The 12162-nt window shown below is 37.1% G+C and overlaps 1 protein-coding gene across 1 annotated transcript; it reads right to left on the reverse strand.

Moving 5' to 3' along the window:
• Positions 1-8548: 8548 nt before the first annotated feature.
• Positions 8549-11927, reverse strand: LOC113282270 (plant UBX domain-containing protein 2-like). Its single transcript, XM_026531259.1, has 3 exons — positions 10905-11927; positions 9675-9953; positions 8549-9143 (listed from the first exon to the last, which is right to left on the reverse strand). The coding sequence occupies exons 1-3, from the start codon at positions 11787-11789 to the stop codon at positions 8880-8882; spliced, it is 1428 nt and encodes a 475-aa protein (XP_026387044.1). The 5' UTR covers positions 11790-11927; the 3' UTR covers positions 8549-8879.
• Positions 11928-12162: the final 235 nt, after the last annotated feature.

Here is a 12162-nt window from a genome sequence, read left to right on the forward strand (position 1 = left end):
TGGAGGAAAAATTAGGGTTAAGAGATAACAAGCTTGAAGCAATGCAGAATCAACTTTTCAAGGTTGCAAAACACATAAATATAGATTTGGATATGCCTGAGCTTGTAGACTTAGAAGACAAAACTAAAAACGATACACTTCAGTTTTTACAGAATGATGAAGTACCTAAAGATGTATTGCGTACTTTAAACATTAAGAAACCATATGAAGGGTTCATAGGTCATTCAAAGAAGAAGCTAGTTTCTCCTACACTCGACAGTGATGATGATGAACGTGAGAACGATCTAGAGAAGAATTGGATTGAAGAACGACGTTTAAAAACTGGTCACAACCCTTACAGTTCTTTACCCGAATATAAGCTAAAAGCTGATATTCCCAACTTCTCTGGAAATTTTCGTATTGAAGAACTAACTGATTGGTTCTTTGAGGTAGAAGCTTTTTTTGAATTTATGGAAGTCCCTGAAGATTCTAAGGTCAAACGACTTACAAGCTCAAAGGAGGAGTTGCAGCCTGGTGGGATAAGATCTGTGATGATCGTAGAAACGCTAACAAACCGAAAATATGTACTTGGACACGTATGAAAACTTTGATCAGGGATAAGTTCTTACCTAGAGACTTTATGCAGCAACTTTTCATCAAATTGCAGAACATTCAGCAGGGGGCACGCACTGTTGAAGAATATGTGTCCGATTTTTATAATTTGGTGGCACGAAATCAACTCAAAGAATCTGAAGAACAGTTAGTTGCAAGATTCATTGAGGGGCTGAATAGATTAATACAAAATGGTATGACTCATTCAGTTTTTACTATGGTCGAAGCGGTGCAGCAAGCTATTAAGATAGAAAATCTCCTTCTTCGTTCTTCTAGGACTTATCCATCCAGACAAGGGCATTATCAAAATAATTCCAGGGGTACCAATTCATCTCAAAACTTTTCTCCAGATACTGTTTTGACTATTCCCAGGCCTCCTTATGATGATGTTAGCCATTCACATCGACAACCTAGCCATATTGTGCCTTATACTCCACCTCTGGCTACACCTATCTTAGACAATCCAGTTGATCTTCAGCCGGGTCAGCAGTCTCACTCTCTGCTACCAACTCCTCCTACTACAGGGAATCGGTTTCATAACAGGCAACAACAATTTCCACCGCAACAGAGAACTACTAATACTTATGCAAAATTTCGTGGAGATAAGTGCAATAAATGCCAGTAATCGGGGCACATGTCTAGTGATTGTCGGAAATTCAATGCTTTGATTGGTGAACCTCAGTTCATTAATGAAGTCACTGGTGCGCTTAAGGAGTTCGAAGATGAAGCCTCACCTGGTGATGACGATGAGTTTGTTGGGATGATTCGTCCATTATTTCTTACTCAACAATGCAAGTCTCAGAGACACGGTATCTTTAAATCCAGATGTTATATTGGGGGTAAAATCTGTAAGATGATAATTGATAGTGGCAGTATGGATAATTATATTGCTGATCACGTAGTTAAGAAGCTTGAACTACCAGTAACTTCTCATCCAGAACCTTATACTGTAGGATGGGTTAATGCCTCTAGCACACAGAAGATTACTCTTCAGTGTTATGTGTCATTCTCTTTTGAGGGTTATGAAGACACAGTTCTATGTGATGTCATTAATATGACGGCAACCCATCTTCTTCTTGGCAGACCTTGGCAATATGATCTTCACGCGGTTCACAATGGATTCGAGAATACTTACACTTTTGTTCATAATGGGAAAACCAAGGTTCTTAGTCCATCCAATTCCACTTCAAACTCTTGTGCGCAGACTGATGCTGTCGTAGCCACTGTTATTCGTTCTTTGCACCCACAACATTCTTTACATTCCCATGAAGATTCTAAGCCTATGATTGAGTTTCCTGCAAAGGTGAAGCCCTTATTATTTCAATATAATGTTTTATTTCCAGATGAACTACCAACTGCATTACCTCCTTTACGGAATATTCAACACTGCATCGATTTTATTCCTGGAGCCTCTTTACCAAACCAAGCACACTATCGCTTGAGTCCTGCTGAGCATGAGATATTACAGGGACAGGTAAATGATTTTCTTACAAAGGGTTTGATACGACCTAGCAACAGTCCTTGTGCCAGTCTTGCCTTCTTGGTTAGTAAAAAAGACAATGGATGGAGGATGTGTATCGATTGCAGAGCATTAAATCGCATCACCATTCCTTATAGATTTCCGATCCCGCGTATTGATGATATGATTGATTTACTGTCGGGCTCTATTATTTTTACTAAGTTGGATTTACGCAGTAGTTACCACCAAATACGCATTCGAGGTGGAGATGAGTGGAAAACAGCATTCAAGACACGTGAAGGTTTATATGAATGGCTGGTCATGCCATTTGGGTTATCTAATGCACCTAGTACTTTTATGCGACTTATGAATCAGGTTCTCCAACCCTTTCTCAGTAAATTTGTTATTGTCTATTTTGATGACATACTAATTTTTAGTCGCAGTGAGCCAGAACACCTCCAACATCTTTCACAAGTGTTTCAAGTTCTTGCTGACAACTCTTTATATGTTAATTTGAAGAAGTGTACCTTCATGGCTTCTTCAGTAACATTTTTGGGATATGTGATTTCTACTGATGGTATTCATGTCGATCCTTCTAAAGTTCAAGCAATTGAAGATTGGCCAGTTCCTACTTCTATTCGTGATGTTCGTAGTTTTCATGGTTTGACTTCTTTCTATCGAAGATTTGTGAAGAACTTTAGCTCTATTTCTGCACCTTTGACTGACTGTCTCAAGAAGGAGAAGTTTGAGTGGACGGAAGCAATGGATAAGAGCTTTATTCTTCTTAAAGAAAATCTTTGTATGGCACCAATTCTTGCACTTCCGAATTTCAACAAGCCTTTTGAAATAGATTGTGATGCATCTGTTGTTGGTATTGGTGCAGCATTATCACAGGAGGGTCATCCAATTGCATATTATAGTGAGAAGAATTCAGATGCACAAAAGAAATGGTCTACATATGAATTAGAGTTATTGGCTCTTGTTCAATCTCTTAAGCAGTGGCATACTTATCTTATACATAGGGAATTTGTTGTCAACACTGACAACCATGCTTTGAAGTTTTTGAATACTTCTGCTAAAGTTAACAGAATGCATGATCGATGGCTTTCCACACTCAACAAATACACTTTCTCCGTGAGACATAAAAGTGGCAAATTGAATCAAGTTGTTGATGCCTTAAATAGAAGAAGTCATCTATTAACAACAATTCGTAATGAGAGTTATGCATTTGACTATATAAAAGACATTTATCCAGAAGATGAAGATTTTGGCAAACTATGGGATCAATGCAGTTCTCAAACTCATGGGGTTGATGATTTTCTTATAAAAGAAGGTTTTCTTTTTAAAGGGAATCGATTATGTATTCCTCAAGGGTCTTTACGTTTACATCTTATGCGAGAATTACATGGCAGTGGTCTTGGTGGTCATTTTGGGAGAGATAAAACCATTGCCCTGATTGAAGAAAGATATTTCTGGCCATCTTTGAAACGTGATGTACAAAAGTTCGTACAAAAATGCATGGTCTGTCAGAGAGAAAAGGGTACAATTCAAAATACCGGGTTGTATACTCCTTTACCAGTTCCTGATGCACCTTGAGTTGATATAAGTATGGATTTTATACTTGGTTTACCTCGTACTGCTAGAGGTAATGATTCTGTTATGGTCGTAGTTGATTGTTACTCTAAAATGTCTCACTTCGTAGCTTGTAAGAAATCAACTGACGCTTCTAATGTTGCTTCTTTGTTCTTTAAAGAAGTAGTAAGATTGCATGGGGTTCCAAAGTCTATCATTTCTGACAGAGATACAAAATTTTTGAGTTATTTCTGGAAAAGTTTATGGATGCGCTTAGGCACAGTTTAACAATTCAGCACAACTTCACATCCGCAAACTGATGGACAGACTGAGGTTGTTAATAGATCACTTGGGAATTTGATTAGAGCTAAGTGCCTGGATAATAGTAAGCAGTGGGATGTGTTATTGCCACATATGGAATTCGCTTTCAACACTTCCGTGAATCGTTCTACTGGGAAAACTCCATTTGAGATTGTGTACTCTAAAGTACCTAATCATACTCTTGATTTGGTAGCCTTACCCACCACACAGAGTACAAACACTGCAGCCGACTCTTTTGTAGACAAAGCAACTGAATTACATAATGAAGTAAAATCTAAACTGGAGAAGTCCAATTCTAAATATAAAGAGGATGCTGATAAACACAAGAAGTTTAAAACCTTCAAGGAATGGGAGCTCGTGATGATACATCTAAGAAAAGAGAGATTTCCAGTGGGTACTTATAACAAAACCAAGATGAAGAAATATGGTCCTTTCAAGGTTTTAAAGAAGATCAATGATGATGCTTATGTTATTGATCTACCAAATGATTGGAATATCTCCAACACATTTAATGTTCAAGAGATTTTTACGTTTCATGGTGACAATGAACTTCTGGTTCGTTTGGACAACTCGAGGACGAGCTTTACTCTAGAAGGGGGACTGATGCAGGGCATACTACAATTCCAGAAGATTCCGCTTAGAGGTTTGGCTTCCATGGTTTCCTAGTTTCAGTCTTTCTTATTTTTAGGATTCTTTTAGATTTCCTTTTAGTTTTCTGTTTCCTAGTTTAGTTATTCTTCAAGCCTATATAAAGGCTAGATTAAGTCTTGTAAGAGCTATCTATTACTCAATCAAATTATTAAACACAAAACTTATCTTTCTCTTCTTGCTTGAATTCTCTTCTCTTCTTGCTTATAGCAATCTAGTATTTCTTTCTTTTACCTTGTTCCACATTACGACCCGCATGAAAGGCGTAACGATCTGTGCACTGTCTCGGAGAGAGGCTCGGTGAAATAGACATGTTTGTGAAGATGCGGACTACCTGCACCTGGACAGAAAGACCCTATGAAGCTTTACTGTTCCATAACAGTTCAAGTACAGTTGATATAGTTGAGGCGCAGTCAAAATATGGTTTTTGGGGGTGGAATCTGTGGCGTCAACCTATAGGTTTTGCAGTTTTTGTAATTTCTTCCCTAGCAGAATGTGAGAGGTTACCCTTTGATTTACCAGAAGCCGAAGAAGAATTAGTAGCAGGTTATCAAACCGAATATTCAGGTATAAAATTTGGTTTATTTTATGTTGCTACATATCTAAATCTACTAGTTTCTTCATTATTTGTAACGGTTCTTTATTTAGGGGTTGGAATCTTTCTCTTCCGTACATATTTCTTCTTCATTTCGAAATTTCTGAAGTGGGTGGAGTTTTTGGAATGAAAATTGGTATTTTTATTGCATTAGCTAAAGCTTATTTGTCCTGTTCATTCCTATTACAACAAGATAGACTTTACCTAGGATGAGAATGGATCAACTATTAAATCTTGGGTGGAAGTTTCTTTTACCTATTTCTCTAGGGAATCTATTATTAACAACTTCTTTCCAACTCTTTTCACTCTAAGAAAATACGATATTCTATTCTCGATTTAGAACTTCTCTCAAATAAGAGAAAGAAACTTAAAATTATTCATAGATATTCACGATATGCTCCCTATGGCAACTGGGTTCATTAATTATGGTCAACAAACAGTAAGAGGTGCAAGATATATTGGTCAAAGTTTCATGATTACCTTATCCCACACGAATCATTTATCCGTAACTATTCAATATCCTTATGAAAAATTGATCACATCAGAGCGTTTCCACGGTCGAAGGAAGGAGATATAGAGACAAGAAGGAAAATCTTCTTATTAGAGAGATTAGTAGTTGTAATACATAGTTTCCTCTATATACAAATAAGAAGGGAAACTCTAGGTAACTAGATGGACCGTACACCCATGGACCGTAGGCCCTGTAACATACTACAACTTTTTCTTTCTTCGGATCGTATTTTGCCCTCCCTTTAACAAAAAATCTATTTTACTCTAGGTAACTAGATGGACCGTACACCCATGGACCGTAGGCCCTGTAACATATTACAACTTTTTCTTTCTTCGGTTCGTATTTTGCTCTCCCTTTAACAAAAAATCTATTTTTCTTATATTACCTGTAAAAAGTATATGAAAAATCACGTTTGTGGGAGTGAATTTTATTGCCCGCGGTGTCCTTTTCTCTTTACCCACCAAAACAACGTGGTTTTGTCAAGGGGAGCGTTGCGACATTTGGCATGCGCTTATGCCCACTTCTGCAATACCAGCTACAGAAAGGAGATGGATACAAGAGATTAAGAGGCCAGTCTCTATCTCCCTACAGTTGATTAGTTGAACACACAAATCAGTACTATCGGCATAGTATTTAAAGATTTGGATAAGAGCAGGATGAAAATTATCGATCGTAGATGAGTAGATGGATACGCAAACGGGTTCTGTGTCTTGCTCGTTGAACTGTGTACTAGTCTATAGAGCAATCCAATACTGGGTTGAGGAGAAGCCGTTATAGGAAAGAGGTCTTAAGCCTGTAATGCACTCCGATCAGGCTTACGGAGCTATAGAAAGCAACACAGGAACTTCACTAGTCCACCACTTCTTTTGTTGCAGCGTGACATCCAGGCAAGCGTGCCTTTTGGCTCGAAGTGCAAATTCGGCACTTGGCTTTACCCAGAGTCGAGATCAATCTACATCAGTTGAGAAACAAACAACGGATTAGGTTTGAGGATCAGTGGTTGTGTATCAAAATAGCAACATGCGTTTGGTATATCTAAAACCGCGTGATACATGAGACCACTTGAGCTCATTATTTAGTTCTTTTGACAAAAGAGTTCGTTATCGATATCTCAGTCAGTGTATTCAAAATTTTGCGGGAATTAAAGAAATTTAGCAGTAGAAACATGAAATATGTCGAGGTCAAATTCCACAAGAAAAATTCAAACATAGTGTTGGAGTACATGGGTGTGTTGTATCTTTCAATTGAATTCATCAGTCCCTACCAAAATCTTGCAACTGCCCCACATAGTTTCTCTCTACAAGGATAGACTTTTGCCTTGTAAGATTCTTTTAATATGTCTGAAGGTAATGCGATTCTTTCGTCAGGAGTTTAACTCTCGTATTTGATGTCAGATATTCGAATATCAAATTTAAATTTGATGATCTGAAAAAAAAAATAACAACTTACATTGTATTTGGCCTGCATTCGGAACCAACGTTCAAATTTATTAACAAACAACACATCAAATTAGTGACTTTAAATGTTGTAATGGCTTTGGAAATCTTGCTAATTGCTAATTGATTAGTTGGTAACATCATGTAGATCTTAACGTGCTGGTAATGATCATATCGTGTTGCATCAGTTCTCTTAATTATATATTTTCTCTGTTAATAGTTTTTATTATCATCTTCATTTATTAAGTAAACATACATGAAATGCAAGTCACGACTCACTACCTCTCTTGGGATGGGAGTTGACAATAAGGTTCGAATCAGAACAATTTGATTATAATACTAACAGTTGACATTTTCACCTAATATCTTCTTAAAGGAAATTAGAGAGGTTGACAAGTAATTAGTCTAAAGCTTAATCAATAACCATCACAGATTCTCAATTAAGAGGTTGACATCAATATAATAGTAAGTTGCTTCTAAAACTCTAACATGGAGACATTTTAAGAAACATCTCAAATGCGTTCTCACATTACACATTTAAATGAGATTACTGGCGTCAGTTTATTGAACACTTGAGGAGTCCCATTGTGAACTCATCCACCTATGTTATGTTCTTGAGCCACCAAAACCGATACCCTGACATTGAAATAGTGAACCCCGCCTGACCTCCGCTGAACAGCTACGGGATCCAGAATTCCCATGAGAAAGTCGGTTTTTGTGGAGTTTGTGGAGTCCGTCTGTTAATCATTAATGGATGGGGGGGCAGTTGAGTCTTGAGCTAATAATTTATCTCTTAGGAGTAGGAAATTAGGAACACGTCGAGACAGTCGAAGGGCCCAAAAAACGTCTTGTTAAGTCATATCACCCAGGCATGCATTTCAGCCATATGATATGATAACCTAACCACCACTGGAACCTTCAGTGTTTATTGTTTTGCATATGGTTGGCCTCACTTGTCAAGAACATTGGCGCTCCTTTCTTTAATAATTCAAAACATGAAACTAGTGGCAATCTCCAAATCAGTAAACTGGCATTGTTTACGCAACAGAACAGACCATGGAATTGATTTCGTTTGGGCTCAGCACAATGTGCATTAGTTTGTTTTTGTCTCACTGACGCTGTGTTTGCATTTGCAAGGAGATACTTTTTTTATTTTTTTTTGAAAGAAGATTCAACTCATATGTTTTCGAACAAACTTAGCCAGGATGATTACTTGATCTACTCATATGTTTTATACTTTGCATCTGCACTATACCCGCCTGCGTAAATTTAAGACCGGTTTGCGGATATCGGAGATACGAATTTAGAGTAAAGTTAACCAATGTCTTAATTGTATTAAGCATTTGGTGTGAAGGTTCATCAGTACGGGTTTATATAAAAACCAATAGAGAACTGACAGAAGGCAAAAAGAGAAGTCAGAAAAACAAAATACCAAAATATAAAAGAGACCTATACATTTAGCTAGTAACCAGATATATCGTATTGGGCAAAGTAAAACGCGAGTCGAAAACTCAGGAGTAACACATTACAATTGGAAGAATTAAGCAACTCTTACGGCCCAATGATATCATATATAAGCTCTAAAAGTTTACCAAAAAATGAGCCATAGCAAGACAAATGTGTAGTTTTCAAAAGATTGGTATATCGCCCGATATTACAATGTTGGGTCTGTCAAGTAGATCATGGTGAAGAAGTATTGTGGTAACACTAATAAGCGGTTTACTCTTGGAAGTTTTGTGTCTGTACTCATGTTGAAAAAGAAACTGTTGTATCACTTGTAAGTGGTGTAATCATTTCAAGGCATTCATTTGATAAACCTGTGAAAAATACTGATTCTGTCTCCAGGGGTTTAAACTTGACAAGGGCAGTAGGGATCAAGTCTTCCTCATCTAGTGTTGGCGCTGTTTTTCCTGGTACAGAGAAACATGGGATTGGCTGCCGCTTGAGGATTGGTGGGTGATGCCACAACTCAAATTTGAGACGTGGTTCTTTCAAGGATGAAGTAACAAACTGCAATTCCAGAATCAGAACAAGAAAAGAAAAGGAGATTATCAAAAAGATCATCTAACATATCCAAGTTAAGGGAAAGAAGATTAGTTGGACTTGGTAACAAGTACAAAAGAAAATGAATCTTGCTTGTGAATAAGCAAAAATGTAGCTAGTGATCAAACTCTGAACAGTTAACAAGCACATTTGAGTTATACTAATGCACCAAATAATAATAATTGACTAGATCACTACTAATTAGACATGCATGACATTCACAGTCGGAGATTTATGCATTTCACACCAACTGGGGGATTAGACACGCATGACTTTTATGAGGATTCTAGATATTAAAGAGATGTTAACTTTGTCAATGTGGGTATCTATCAGAGGTTGCTAATACATAAACGATGTACGGAAAGTATTGCCTTAGTTCAAGGCAACTTTGAACTACAGAATGCTGTACCTAGATGGCTAGATATAAGAAGTACGAGTAAATTCAAAATTCATATTAAAAATGGAGAAGAAGTATTTTAAGGGATAAAAGGTATTTACTTCGTATAATGCAGTTGTTCGCTCCCATGGTCCAAAGACACCTTGAAGAATAACCTCGTCTGGAAACTGGATCCGAATAATAGTGGCCTTGTACTTCTTCCTGGCCTCTTTTGCTTGCTTTTCTCTGAAGGACCTGGGAACCAGTTGCTGAGATTCTGCAAGCTTTTTTTTCTTCCTATCAGCTTCAGCTTTTATCTCTTCCATAGAAAGTTTATAAAAAGAATCTGGCAGTTCAATTTTTGCAGCCTTGCTTTCGGGAGCAGAAAAGAAGACCCGAACCTAGATGGAAACAAAGACAAATTAATTCTTAGCCAAAAACAAACAAGTCACTGATCTACAAGCGACAACGGTTGTATAACTTCATGGGGAGAATTAGAACACCCATCTGAAGGATAAATAACAAGATCAACATAACTGTAACTGAAGGTTCCCCAAAACTAATAAAAACATCTACAAACATTAAATTATAAAACATAATACAAAATCTATTTCTGTCCACAGTTAAATCAACTGTGAACCTTACGGTCATGATAAATTTGTTACGAAGTAAACAACATATAATGCAGGTGTGCCTTGAACCTTGCGGTCACTGCTGCAAGAGCTAATGAACTCTTTTAGATATTCACAAGCTCTAGAAATCCCATATCGACAATAAAAGCACAGACACACATTTTGCTAGATGGTACAACTGTTTCTAACTAAGATAGTGGTTATTGATGGCTGGCATTTAGGGTACATCAATGTCACCCAACAAGGCTATTTTGATGTTATTAATACTTAAAAGCCAATTTAATAAACTAAGATCATGGAAAAGGAAGCATTATACAGATTTAATACAGAGACGGTTTCTCATTAAGGAAGCATTATATATGTTTTTAGATGAAATAATCTTTCAAATCACCACTTAAAGGCTGTTTAGGCATATAGGATGTTAATATCTCCACATTCCTCCAATTCCCTCTTCCCAGTATCAGGATCAAACTTCCACACAAGCACAAGTGGAAGAGTGTGATATGTGACTACTAATCTCTCTAAGAGTCAAAAGTTATCAGAGAGGTCTTTGAAACCCAACTCTCATGGGTCACAAAAAATAAACTACACGAGCAACTATAAACTTTAATCAGCGAAAGCACAATTTTAAATATAGCCATAACCACCGGGCCAGGAGCAATCACAACACATGGAGAAATCAACAATGAAAAAGGAAAAGGACTAAGTAAGTTACAATACCTGTCTGTCAACCTTCTTTGGCTCCGCTGGAATAACATCTTTTACCTTTGGAACTACAGGAGGCACATCTTCTATTTTCTTAGGCTCCAGCATTAGAATCACTTCTTTAATCGAACTGATCTGTTCCCCAGTAGGAACTTCCATCACTGCCCACATCTCTTCACCTTCTTCTTGAAGTCTAAACCCTACACATTCCAACAACTCAACACCACCAGTAACTGAACCAATAGCTTCTTTTATTTTTGGATTCCCCATTCGAATTCTTCTAAACTTGTCATTTTCAGGATTAGTAACTATATTCCTCAACAATCTAATCACAACTTGAACCGATCCTTCTGGTGGTTCTCCAGAAATAAAAACCCCAACACAACTTGCTAATTCGGTTCTTGATTCCAAACTCTTCTCAACTTCATCACTCTTTCCTAAATTTTCACTTTCTACAGTATCAACAACTGAATTTTTCCCTAAACAAGTTTCAATATGATCTTCAACTTCCCCTGCAGTAAGATAAGGCTTTCCACACACAGGACATTCACAGATTTCAATAGAATGTCCATTCTGAGAACGTTTACTAGAAGTAACTAATGCATCAAACTTATTAAAACCATCCGTCGATCTCTGCTGTAAATTGTTCTCAAGATTCGACAATTTTTTATCAAGATTCGAACTAGAAATTGAAGATTTAGGGTCACGACTAGGGTCTGATGATGAAAGAACAGGTAAATCAGGTTTATGTTCAACATTTTTGTATGGAATCTTAGACGGTTCAGAAGATGAAGATGTACCACCTAAAACTCTACCTGTACCTGTAAATCCAGATGAAGAAGATGAATTACTAACCTTTTTCATGAAATCTTTAAACTTATCCTTCATATTATCCGCCATGAATTCTCTCTTTCTCAGGTATCTTGGTTTTTGCAACAACTGATGAAATATAATTCCTCTTCACTCCGCTCTGGAAATTCCGGTCTGGATTTTTGATTTAAGGTTTCTAAATTTTGATCTGGCGTGGAAGACCTGGTAATAAGACTTGTTCTTTGATATTATTGGTCGAGGGAATAAATATTAGGGTCCCCCAATCCTCATGCAAATTTTATACTCGTTTTACTGTTATACCCTTCTATTAATAAATTTTATTATATTTCAATATTTTTGTCGCCTAAAAATCAAATTTTTGTCGCCACAAAAATCAAATTTTGTTATATGCCGTTGGCTCATGTGTGCCACTACCGCCCGTCTAAATGTAACAAGAGTGTCA

This window comes from Papaver somniferum, chromosome 5, assembly GCF_003573695.1.
Source record: "Papaver somniferum cultivar HN1 chromosome 5, ASM357369v1, whole genome shotgun sequence".
NCBI lineage: Eukaryota > Viridiplantae > Streptophyta > Magnoliopsida > Ranunculales > Papaveraceae > Papaver > Papaver somniferum.